The sequence below is a fragment of the Polypterus senegalus genome, chromosome 8 (assembly GCF_016835505.1).
Source record: "Polypterus senegalus isolate Bchr_013 chromosome 8, ASM1683550v1, whole genome shotgun sequence".
Taxonomy (NCBI): Eukaryota; Metazoa; Chordata; class Cladistia; order Polypteriformes; family Polypteridae; genus Polypterus; species Polypterus senegalus.
Window position 1 is genome coordinate 152,467,747 of NC_053161.1, and position 13,314 is coordinate 152,481,060.

At 40.1% G+C, this 13,314-nt stretch overlaps 1 protein-coding gene across 1 annotated transcript in view; it reads right to left on the reverse strand.

The window, feature by feature from the left end:
* Positions 1-2,797: 2,797 nt before the first annotated feature.
* Positions 2,798-13,314, reverse strand: part of LOC120534621 (zinc finger protein 420-like) — a 48,660-nt gene continuing 38,143 nt past the window's right edge. The window contains exon 6 of the mRNA XM_039762210.1: positions 2,798-5,195. Within this exon, the coding sequence (XP_039618144.1) occupies positions 3,478-5,195 (1,718 nt within the window). The 3' untranslated portion in view covers positions 2,798-3,477. The remainder of the gene's footprint in view (positions 5,196-13,314) is intronic.

The following is a 13,314-nucleotide window of genomic DNA, read 5'->3' on the forward strand; positions in this document are numbered from 1 at the left end:
CTGGAAAATAATGATTCACTTAATTAGGGTAGGAGCCCAATGAAAATAGGAAGTTGGTTTGAACAAAAACCTGCAGCCACAGGGGGGGTCACCACACTGTAAAAAATAATGTTAAATTTACGGTAAAAAACTGCCAGCTGCTGGTCGCCAGGATTTTACCGCAAAAAAGAAGGTAACAATATTTTTTGGTCAACGGTACACTTTAAAAAATAATGTTAAATTTACGGTAAAATACTGGCAGCTGGGTTGCCAAAATTTTACTGTAATAAATAAGGTAACAATATTTTTAGGTCTGCAGTATAATTTTATAGCAAAAACTATGTGGTCCTTGCAACAAACTCAAACAGAAGGGAATGTTTAACTCTAACCAGAAATTCATGTTGTGTAATAACTATGACAATCAATAAACAAAATGTATTAGCAGAGTCAAACCCCAGTACACAGTTTGCATCAGTTACTTAACAACCAACCAATAACAAGCATGTACTATTGAATTATACACATTGAAAACAATTCAATGTTTAAGGAAATTAAGGCGCGTTGCCTGGTGGGGAAGTAAAGTTTTATCTTTTGTGGTGTATGGTGTCCTACTTATTAAATACAACCCACCATAAATCAGCTTCCATAACCTCAAAAAACCTTCAGCACGTGGGGAAAAATAATTCTGTTAACTTAGGTTAAGTTTTTTTCCCTACTATTCAAAGGTATGCGGTTCACCAGGAACAATATTGCAAAAAGGGGCGTGTCCTTATGCAAATATCGTAACCAGTTTTACTGAAACAGTGATTTACAGTTTTACATTTTACGGTTGTTTGCCTTCGTTGTTTAACGGTTTTACACTGTAAATTTAACAGATTTTTTTCAGTATAACTGTAATGCATTAATAAACGGTATTTAGCATATTTTGAAGGTAGAAAAATGTTGATTTTACAGAACTTGGCTGTAAAAAATGATGAAATTTACTGTTTAAGATATACAGGTAATTTTCAGTAGAACATAAGGTAACTTTCCCTTTTTTCAGAAAAGGTCTTTTACCTTCACCATTTACAGTATTTGTACCATTAAATTTACTGACATTTTTTACAGTGCAGGACCGAGTCTGGAAAAACACTGCTTTAGAGGATTATAGTGGTTTGCTTGTAGCAGTGCTACTTTGAGTTAAAACTGCATCTCCCAGCAGTCCCTGCTGGGGTCAAAAGTGGTCAGAGGGGTTTAAAAGGAGGGCAGGCGGCCAAGGTAAAAAAAAAGTTGGGTGGTTGTTGTTGTTGTATTTTGTGTTTCATTTACCTGTCGGACTGCCTTCTGTCAATTAAGCCATATTTAGTCGCTGTGTCCTGGATTGTATTCGTTGTTGGGGTCTGGGTCGTCTGTCTACCTGTTTGCTGAGGACGGATTGTGGATTCACGGCTTTCCTGCAAGTATAGGAGCGCTCCTGAACCATCCATTCGTCTTCACCCTTACAGTGTCTACTGGTAGGACTGGTTTTTTTTTCATTCCCTTACAACATGCCAATCTCTGGTCTTACTCTCGTTATCTCTCATTACATCCGGTGTGGTATTACATGGACTTTGCTGTGTGGAGTTGTGTTTTTGTGTTTAATGTAATATCGCCGTAGGGGTACTGGGATGGTATGTGGTATAGCGGGTCCGCGGCTTCCGAAAAAAAGTCAGTTTTTTTTTTGTTTAATCCGTATAGCCGTGTCGTTCTCAGTGGGCGCGATTGCACGACCGCGGGGAGTTAATGATGTGATTGGAGTGAGTCGCACCTGCACGTGTGGGTGCGGTCGTTCTTGTTTGCCTCATTGGCTTCCTGCGGTGTGTAATTAAGACGCTGTGCCCACGGAGGCAGAGGTGTATATATAAATCATGGGAAAAGAGAAAGGGATAAATCGTGGAAAAAAGAGAAATGGAAGGAGGTTAAAGGATAGCAATGTCAATCTAAGCTGGATGATCTGGCAACCTGCAAAGAGAGAGACGGAACGAGCGGGTGCCCCGCGAAGGAGTGTTAGATGGAGGCGCTCTTGGGGGCTAGTTCGCCCCACTGACAATTAGCGAGTGGGGTGAGCAGGAGAGGTCATCCCGTTGGATCTGAGGAGCGACTACCAGTGCGCGAAATATCACGGGAGAAGAGCCAGCCTCGTCGGTCTGGCAGTGACGTCCGTTTGGAGGCCAAGACGGAGGTTGACAGAAGGAGCTCGTGACTGTTGGGTCTCCGCGGCTGCGAGTAATGGTGAGACGGGGAGAGAGTGATGGAGGTGGGCCAGAGAACAAGAAGGGAATGAGAGACTGCATTTTTAACTCCTACATTTTTAACTTCAGATTTTAAAGGATTTATTGTTGGTTTTAACCCCACTGGACAGTTGATTTTATGGATTTATTTATGGAACTTTGACACTGCACTTTTTCCTTTTTTGTTTTGATTGTTTTTAAATAAAAGCACTTAATGGGGTATATCCCCTGGCCTTGAAAGATTTGTCCCTATTTGTCCGTTCATCTCGGTGACATTATCGACGGTGTTGGGTTCAGGATTCCCGAACAGACGAGGAGAACATGGAAGAGAACCCACATCGTCACATGGTGGTATTGTTTTCATTTATATTATTTAAATTCATTTTATTTAATTGTTGTTAGTTCCCTGTGTGCTTTATTTTGTCTCTGTTTGCGAGTGTGAGCGGGTCGGGCCAAGGCTGGGAGTGTCCCTGGGATCCTCTATAAAAATAAATAAATCCGCTTGAAGGTGTGAATCTTAGCAGCACCGGAGCACTACATGCTTACAATGATGAACAAGTCAAAGTATCTCAGTTTGTCACTACAACGCTTTAATAAGAGCAAAAGCAAATTAAGAAATGAAGGGAGAAGAAAGGATCATACTGCCTGAAACTGGAATGTGGACACAAACCAACAAGCAGAGCTTAACATAAAATGTGGATTAGCCAGATAAACAAAGGACAAAACAGCCCAAGCTAACTCTGCTCACATTTCATTACTCTTTTGCTCTGTATTTTCGTATCTACTCTCATTTATATTTTTAATAATGTCCTCTTTGAAAAAGAACTTTTTATTCCTGATGGGGACATTTTGTTTTATGAAAAATATTACTATTTAAATCATTCTGTCTTATCAAGTTGCACTTTTAGAATTCAACTTGCAAAGCACATTAAGTTGATTTCATGTATGCCTAAAGAAAGGCACCAAAAAAGTGGAAAAAATAAATTGATAAAAAAAAAAGTATTTTTGGACCATTGCTCTCTGGAACAGGACATTCACTTCAGTGCATCATGAAAAGCTGTTCCTCAAGATTGGAGTAGTCGCCTGGGCTAGTATTCCTCCTCTTCTAGCTGTACATCTGTAGCTTTGAAGAGTAATCTTTAATGCTAGATTTCTTTGCTGCACACCAAACAGAAATACAGCTTTGGTGCCAGAGTCCAATCTTGCTATTGGCATTTTATTAAAATGACCGCCGAATTGATTTCCACATTCAGGATGGAAGTGAATGCGTGTGCATTCTTGAGTGCTTCTGAAGATTGCTGCTACGGGAGAATCTCTTGCCACAGTCCGAACAGCAATATGGCTTATCACCAGTGTGACTTCTTTTGTGGCACTGAAGGTGACTTATTTGCGAGAACTGCTTGCCACACTCAGGACAACTATATGGCTTCTCTCCAGTGTGAATTCTTATGTGAGTGCGAAGGGTGCTGCTATCAGAAAATTGTTTGCCGCATTCAGAACAGCAGTGTGGCTTCTCTCCGGTGTGAATTCTTGAGTGACTCTTGAGGAGGCTGCTGAGAGCAAATTGTTTGCCACATTCTAAGCAGCTATATGGCTTCACAGTGGAATGAGAGCGGGCATGTTTATTAAGGCTACGATGACTGGAGAACTGTTTGCTGCATTCAGCACAGCAATATGGCTTCTCCCCAGTGTGAATTCTTTTATGTTCCAGAAGACGATAGCTGCAGGAGAATTGCATGCCACATTCGGGACAGCAATATGGCTTCTCTCCAGTGTGAATTCTTTTGTGATTCTTAAAATTGCTATGATTGGAGAATTGTCTGCCACATTCGGAACAGGTATACGGTTTCTCTCCAGTGTGAATTCTGGAGTGCTCCTGAAGATGGCCACTACGGGAGAATCGTTTTCCACATTCAGCGCAGCCATAAGGCTTCTCGCCAGTGTGAATTCTTGCATGTCTCTGAAGAAGGCTTACTTCGGAAAACTGCATGCCACATTCAAGACAGCCGTGAGGTTTTTCTCCAGTGTGAAACCGCCTGTGCTTCTGAAGAGCCTGGCTGTATGCGAAACGTTTTCCACATTCAGAACAGCAATGAGGTTTCTCCCCAGTGTGAACTTTCATGTGGTCCTGAAGAGTACTGTTGCGGGAGAATCGCTTGCCACATTCCAAACAGAAATGTGGCTTCTCACCGGTGTGAATTCTGGTGTGGTTGTGAAGACAGCTGTGATCAGAGAATCGTTTCCCACAGTCTGAACAGGAGTACGGTTTCTCTCCAGTGTGAATTCTTCTGTGGGTCTGAAGACTGCCACGCTGGGAGAATCGTTTGCCACAGTCGGGACAGATGTATGGCTTCTCTCCAGTGTGAATTCTTAAGTGGATCTGAAGAGTGCTATTGCTGGAGCATGCTTTACCACATTCAGAACAGCAATGAGGCTGCTCTCCACTGTGGATTCTCATGTGTACCTGAAGGGTGCTACTGTACAAGAATCGGGCACCACATTCTGGACAAGAATACGGCTTTTCTCCAGTGTGAATTCTTTGGTGCTTCTTAAGAGTTGTTTTGTATAGGAATTGTTTGCTGCATTCAGAGCAGTCATATAGTTTCCTGCCACTGTGCAGCCTCATGTGTAGACGAAAGGTGCCATTGCTGGAAAATCGCTCGCCACATTCAGAACAGCAAAAGGGGTGAACACATGAATGATCTTTACCAGTAGAACTATCCTTGCACTCTTGGCGGGCATTTGCAGCTACAGGGCTTTTATTCTGCACTTGTTGAGGAGCACTTGCAGCATCTGTCTTTGTTATATTCTCAGCAGGCAGAGACGTATTTGGCAAACAAGTCATTATTAAACCCTCCAATCTGGATGTCTGTTTCTTCACATTCTCATCTTGCTCTTTTTGTGGTGTTCTGTACTTGGGCGAGGTCTGGAAAAATGAAGTGGCCAAGCTGTTGCCGTCTTGTAAATCTGCAGCAAAACACAGACACACATACAGTTATTCAAGCCACGTAAAAACAAAGATAAAACTTTAGAAAGAAATTAGACAAAAGGCAGTAAATTAGTGTTCAAAAGCTTCATTGTGTTCACCCTAACCCATCTGACAGAGTTCCAATCTGGATACTAACCTGGCATGGGTGCTCGGATTAATGTTATAATTTAGTGAGCAAGTCAAGCAAAATGACCCCTTCAATTGGCGAACTACAAATATTACAATATGCAAGCTTGAGGCAATTCAGGCAAGATGCAATTATAGGATGTAATTGTTATATTCTACAAAGACAGTTATTGGGATGACGTCACACCTCACACAAAAGGATAGACAAAGTATCGTATTAGTGTTCATACATCACACAGTTTGCAAATATACAAAGAAAAGGAATTTTAATATTTAGTTGGAAGTGCCCCCCCCCCAAAACTAATGACACATCAGATGCTTTTCTTTTGTATTCATCAAGAAAAGTGCAGGTCTTCTCAGAGACAAGGTATTGTACATCAAACTTGTGGTGGATTAGAATTTTTATCTTCTGCTTTTTAAAGTAACATTTCTGGAAACTTGTTGGCACTGATTTGTTGCATTTTGCACATTTTTATAGCTATGATGGATGTATGTTACTAGCTCTCCAGTTTCACTTTGGTTATTGCAGCCAGGCTGTTTACATCTATGATATTATGTTGCAACCACATACTATAAATGCTAGTGTCACCATCCATGACAATACCGGATACTCTATTGAAATTAACTCACCAATAAAAGAAGTGTTTCTCAAATTACAGTGAGCAGAATGATAAAGGTGAATTTGGCACTAAATGCAAGTTCTCTGACTGTTGAGGGCACGTTTATATGTTGTGCGCCCTAAAGTATGTACAGCTTAGGAGTTCCAGCCGACTGTATGGAGCAATTACCCTGCTAAAAACATAGGGTTAGAATAGGTGGGGAAAATGCATGCATCGGGGGACTGCAATAGGAACCGGAGAGTGATTAGATAAAATTAAACTGGATCAAGACAGGTTGTTTAGACAATCTGGCCATTTCAGATTTGCCTACATTCTATCTACAGCAGTTAGTGCATGAGCAAAATTAGCACCTTAGTATTTGAAGAGAAAGTCTATTTTTTTATGTAAAGTGCCAAGTCAAAAACCTATTCAAGGTCAAAACGGAGTCAAACTGATCCATCAGCGAGGACACAACAAGCTTACAATCAAAAGGTCAGGAACAAGAGCAAAGAACTGGGAAACCAAAAACAAAAAGGTCTTGAAAGTCAATTTTTTTCTGTAAACTCTAAATACAAAATGTCATTCAAGATGACCTGTTAACCTCACACCAACTGACCACTCTGTTTCAAGACCCTAGAAGCCACGCACCTGGCAACTACGATCCACATTATGATGATAGAATCTACAAGATGGTGGCACTCAAAGGATAATCCAAATTGCTTTGCAAGAAAACACTTCCTCAAAATGCATTAAATGCATCACACCTCAGAATTAGCAACCAGTTTTGTTAAACTTGAGTTGCATGTATGGAATGTTTTGATTTTAGTAAAAAAAAAAACAAAAACGAACATCTCCAATTACCAAAACTCAAATGACACACAACCTATCCAAAACTCAAGGAGGAAATGGAACAAAAATAAAAAAAAGATGAAAAGTACCAGTTATAACCAGCCACATTTAGTCCCATGGCACCCAGATCACCAATTCTGACCTAGATCAAATACTTAGCAGAACTTCTGTTGAGGCGGAGAACAACGTGTTCATAGCTGATGACTCCATAGTTTGGAATTCTAACATTGCAGTACTATGTTAATCCAGCTGTTAAAGTTAAATGCCTTCCAGTGTTCTGGGATTAAAACTAGCTAGAGCTATTTGAAGAGAAACCAGGAGAAAAGATGTAGCAAAAGCCAGGAAGGGTTGAAAAACTACAAAAGCAGTTGTGCAGTTGCCAGATTGTAAGCCAAAAATACCAGCAAGAGTCGAGATCACAGAAAATGTAAAAAAGCGATTTTTATTTTTTTTTTGGGAAAAAAAAAAGATACATTTGACAAAAAGGGTTTTGGAATGTGTTACTTGGATAAGGAAGTGAAGTTTGACTAACAATTTAACAGGTTTAAAAGTCTATAAAGGCATACCTCTGACAACATGAGAGCTACCCTAAAGACAAATGAACAAAATGGCGATGATGGCAATAAAAACAAAAATGGAAGTAAGCTTCTGATTGAAAAAACTAATGACAGATTCAGAATCCACTTCCAAAATAAACCTCAAAATTAAAAATATTAGAACTGTCAAAATAAAAAAATATATATATATATATATATATATATGCGCGCTACCGTGGCTGTTTGTTTGTCTGTCCAGGATTTTAAATCACCTGTAGCTAAAACTGTTTGACCTGTTGACCTGAAATTTGATGCACATATACTACATGATATCTACTGTCTGCTTTCGGGGTGATGATTTTTATTACTTTTTTTTTTTAATTTTAATTTATTGTAGAATCAACTCTCGGCAGCGGGCAGCCATGCGGCACAAGCGTACATGCACCATTCTCATCCCTACCACCTTCGCCGTCACTTCCCCTACCCCTTCATATCTTTAATCATTCTTGAGGCAGATTGAAGACTTAAGTGCCAGCTTAAGTGAAAAATTAAACTATAATAATATAGATATAATTTTAATAAATAAATAAATGTGCTGACAGCACTCCATTATACTCTGAAGTTAAATATGGTGTCCCGCAGGGCTCAGTAATAGGAAATTTAATGTTCTCACTTTACATACTTCCATTGGGGTCTATCGTTAGAAAACTGAACGGTAATTTCCACTCATATGCAACCAACACCCTGCTGTACTTTTAATTTGGACCAAATAACATTTCTCCATGTTGTCCTTAATTGTGTCAATGAGTTAAAGCAGTGGATAAATGAGAACTACTTGTCTCTGAATACAGGAAAACAAAAAGGTCTTTTACTGGTAGTAATGAGGGTGACCACCACAATATTCTGTCACTAACCATTAATTCAATCTTAATTTTACTAGAACAGCATGCAGTTTAGAAGTTACCTTTAATATCTGTATCTCTTTTAAAACACACATTACAAAACTATCCAAGACATTTTTTTCTTCATCATAAAGCAGGGACAATAATATTTTCTACATATGAAAGATAATGAAAACATAATTCACTCATTTACTTCCAGCAGGACGGACTACTGCAATGCACTATTCACTGGCTGTTCAAATAATCCTTTATGCAGCTTTCAATTTATTCAAAATGTGGCTGCAAAAACGACACAAACCAAAAAGAATGAACACACAACTCCAGTTCTCAAGTCCTTACACTGGCTTTAGTTAAGCTCAGGCCCGACTCCAAAATCCTCCTTTTAACTTATAAAGCCTTACATGGTCAAGGCCCGGCTTGCTTATATGAACTTACCATTACTTACCAACCAGAGTACAAAATAAGATCAAGATGCTGGCCTATTAAAGATTCTAAGAATTAATAAAATAACAGTGGAGGTCATACTTTTTATTGACAGATCCCTGAAGCTGTGGAATGATCTGCCTGCTTCTATAAGACACGCCCCTTCAGTCTCAGCTTTCAAATCCAGGCTGAAGACTCACTTCTTTATCCAAGTATACCCTGAATAGACCTGCTGACTAACTGTGCATGCTGCATCGGTTTGTTAATCATTACCTTAAACATACAAGTAATACAATAATTATAAAACTGTAAGTAACTCTCCTCTGCTCTGTTTCTCTTCTTGCTGTCTTGATGTTGCAGTGGTGCCACAGCTCTACCAAACACGCTGTCTTCCTGACCATGGAAAAATGCCTGCAGGATTGGAAACCTTGGAATCAAAGGACAGAAAGATTCGGTCATCAGATTGCACCGCCCAGCTTCGACTCTACTACAGACTCCCCAGAAGAGGTGGATAACCATGACCATTACTGTGTCAGTGATACAGTAAGTGAACTCTGATACCCCGGAGGTTTGTTGTTCCCATTGATGCTCTACTGTCAACTGGCCAGAGAACAATAATTATTAATGGACAGATATATCTTTGGCCTCCACTTACTATCAGTTTTAAAGTGCTTTGTCTTTGAGTGTACTCATTCTGCAATTTTGTACCTTTTTTGTCCGGTCACAATTCAAGGAGTGGATGTAGAGGTGGTCCTCTTTTACAAGTACTTGGTTGGGGGACTCCACATCAATGACAGGCTGGACTGGTCTCAGGACACAGAGGAACCAGATCAGAACAGGCTCTTTTTTTTTTTTTTTCCTTAGGAGACTGTGCTCCTTTAATGAGGGTAATGACATGCTTCACATCTTCTATAACTCTGTGATGGCTAGTGGGATTTTCTACACTCTGTTGTGCTGGGGTGGTAGCATCACTTCAAGAAAGGTCCACCGAATCAACAAGCTAATGAAAAGGGCAAACTCAATTATAAGACGCACTGTGGAGCCCTGGAGGAGAGAATTGAAACAAAATGGAGTGCCATCATGAACAATACTGCACATCCTCTCTCTTCGACACTCTAACACTGAGGACTTTCAGACAGTGCATTATTCAGTAGAAGTGTGTCAAAAAACACGACGGGCGCTCCTTTATACCAACGGCAATACGCCTGCATAATGAACACCTCACTGGGACTGGGATAGATAAGTCAGAAGTTTTCCTTCTGTTAAAATTTCTCATTTGTCCAGACCAATGTGTGCATACGTACATTTATTTATTAACTTACTAAATATACCCATTTATGCATTGTTATTTATAGAGCTTCTATAAAAATGCAAATTACTCCCGGGGACAAAAAGTTCTGTAAGTAAAGTTTGCAGTTGCATTTTACCTCAGAATGTCACAGCACTCTGCGGCTGCACTTAGCGAAGAGTGCCATTCAAAAATAAGCTGTTGGCAGCAGAACAGCAAAAACGTCCGAGCGCTGGATCAGTTTACCTTTATTTTGACTTTTAGTAGAGTATATGAAACTAAAAGGCACTTGCAGTAACATATTAATATTATTGGTTTTTGTTCTTTGACTAGGATTTTGTCAAGGAAACCCATTTTCACATTTGCTTATACTTCAGTGATTAAGTGTTGTGTCAACACCACCTCTGAAAAATCACGTGCTCGAGGAGATCAGTGGAAATTAAGAGGAAGTCAAGACTGAAGCCTGGAAGCACTTCTTTAACAGACAGACTTTAGAACAAACTACTAAGACATGGAGTTGAAGCAGAAACCTTGACACCATGAAGAAGAATCTGGATGAGATATTGGGCCAGCTGAGCTATTAGTTAAACAGGCTGGATGGACTGAATGGTCTGTTCTGCCCCACATGCTGTTAACTATAACTGCTTTGTTGAGCTGTGCGCCCCCTTTATCTTGTCACTTATTAACTCACCCGTCAGTCACATCCCACACGCACAGTGGTGTTATACATGTCTATGAAACTCCTGTAAAGTATGAAGGTCCCATAATACACATTTAATTACAATACACCCCATGTGTCTCACGTAGGCACCCTTTGATGTCTTGTTTCGGTCACATCCGAAACGTATCTCTAAAGGTGTCCAAACTTTTCACTAAAAAACATATGAAATAGCTGGGTCACCCACTAGATGGGTTGCTTCACCTCCAGTGTATTAAGTTAGTTAAATCAATCAATCAATCAAATGTAGGTAAATTATGCTTCATAACTGAATATGCTTAAAGAAAAAACAGCATCATAGCTCTCCATTAATTGGTTTTGATGTATTGTATTACAAAAAGTGTTGGTAGGTTATAACAGCAAACTGTTTCTTAGTGAGGATGGCGATCCCCTTTTACACCACTCGGGGGAGAGAGAATAAGGGGGAAAGGGATCTGTATATTTCAACCTTGCTATGCAAATAAGTTATTGAAGTTGTTAACATATCAACTAATGCCCGTTAGAAAAATTTATCAACTTTATACTGGTTTAATTATGTAAGTAATTTGGCTTAATAAACACGTGATCAGTAAGATCAACTGAAAAAGCTAGGTCTGCCAGCCATAGAGGGTCACTCAGCTCATGAAAAGGTCGGTCCTTCTCTTTAAAAAAAAAAAAAAAAAACGGGTCGATTTCCGGTTGCAGGGAATAAAACCGCTGCAGCACAGGGCCACACACGTCAGAATGGTAGAGGAGGTTCCCATATTCAGCATCGATATCAGATAGGATAGCTAGCGTGAACGTCTCTGTGGTAGAGCCCTCATACTCAAATGATGTTGACAGTTTTCACAACAGTGTTCATCATATCGCCAAGATGGACTGTCTTTGCACATCGGCCTTCTTGGTGCATTTTAACAGCCTTGCCTCCACTCTCTTGCACCTTAGTGCACACCCATAGATGCCATTCCTTTGCGCTTGGCAGTCATTGCTGGAGCCCCATCTGTTCTAATGCCACATAGCTTGTCCCATTTGCTGTATATACTCGCGAAGAAGTCGTGACAGTATAATTTCCAGTATTGTATAATGTCACTCGAATAAGTCGAAAGCGGGAAACTCACGCTATTAGTCTAAGAGATCATGATATGCTAATGCCTACCTGAGAGTAACCACGAAGCACACGGCCTTTTTTTCTATGTGGGTGTGGCAATGCGCTGTATCAGCATGTGCTCCTAACCTCTCTCACTCTATTGTGCCTACGTCACCACGCGGGAATACCTGAACTATTCCGAAGCGACGTTTGCACTGATTTCTACCTCACGCCCTCATACAGAGCAACCCTTATCTACGATGGAGCGTTCAATCAGAATATAAAGCTGGTTTTGAATTAAACGTCGTTGAAGTAGCTAAAGAAATTTTGTAACTGCGCTGCTGCAACAAAATTCGATGCGCCTGAGAAACTGGTGAGATTGGAGGAGGCAAGAAGATGTTAAAAAAAAAAAAATTAAGTGTCATATTTTATGATCGATGTTTCGGGTTTCAAGATCCGACTTATATGCGAGTATAAACGGTAAGTCCCATCTTGTCAAGTGCATTTGACACAGCTTCAAAAATGTCTTTACCCGATGTTGCTACCTTTAGACACCAAAGATCAAGTAGCTACTCTGTAAAAGTTATCGTCAACTCCGCACAAAAAAAAATTAATAATAATCAAACAGCTGTGTGGTGTCTGTGGCATCTGTGCTCTCATCACATGCTATCGAGTAAAAATCAAAAGCACAGGCTATATCTGACACTTGATGTTTAAGTATAGCTGACAAATCTTTTCGTTTCTGGACAAGCGAACGCTGTTGAATTCCTGCATTTTCTCCGGGCTAATTATTCCTGCGATTTTATGAAATCACCAAATGAGAAAGGTTTCCCGTGACGGGCAATGAGCTGCGCTACCTCATAACTGGCTAATGTGCCATTTTCTTGTGTTTTGTTGGCACGAAAAAATCCTGTTGTTGAGCTAGCAGACTAGCTGCCATTTGCTTAAATTTCTGTTCTTGCTCTGCACCAGTGTAGGTCGGATGTTTGGTTTCGTAGTGTCGTCACACATTATACTCTTTCATCACTGCAATAGTTTCATTGCAAATCAAACAGACACACTTCCCCTTGACTTCTGGGAGGAAATATTAATGTTCCCACCTTGTCTGAAATTTTCTGCATTCAGTTGTTATTGTGTGTTTCTTTGGTTCTGCCATTTTTGATCACCCGTTTTGTGAAGACGCTGCCTTGATCAAGACAGTAGCTCCACCTTGTGTTAAACCTAAGAAGTACAATATAGTTGAGAACAAGTTTCGTGTGTGGGCCATATTTCATGATATTTTTAGAATTTGCTGCGGGCCAATTAAAAATGGACCACAGTTTGTCCCACATGCCATAGTTTGAACACCGCTGCTCTAAGGTATACAAACCCCTGGGTCTGGTTAGTGGTGGTAACGCAGCAATTTGGACCTCTGTCTGTCTACACGCTTCTCTTTGTCTCGATCCGACCATGGAAATCAGTCGCCTTGTGTCTTTTAAAGCTTTATTGTTTAATGTATACTGTCTGCTATGTATTGCTTTGTAAATCTTATGCATTGTCTTTAGTTCTACACCTGTAAATACCCGTAGGTTTCTTTTGTATATACAGTAT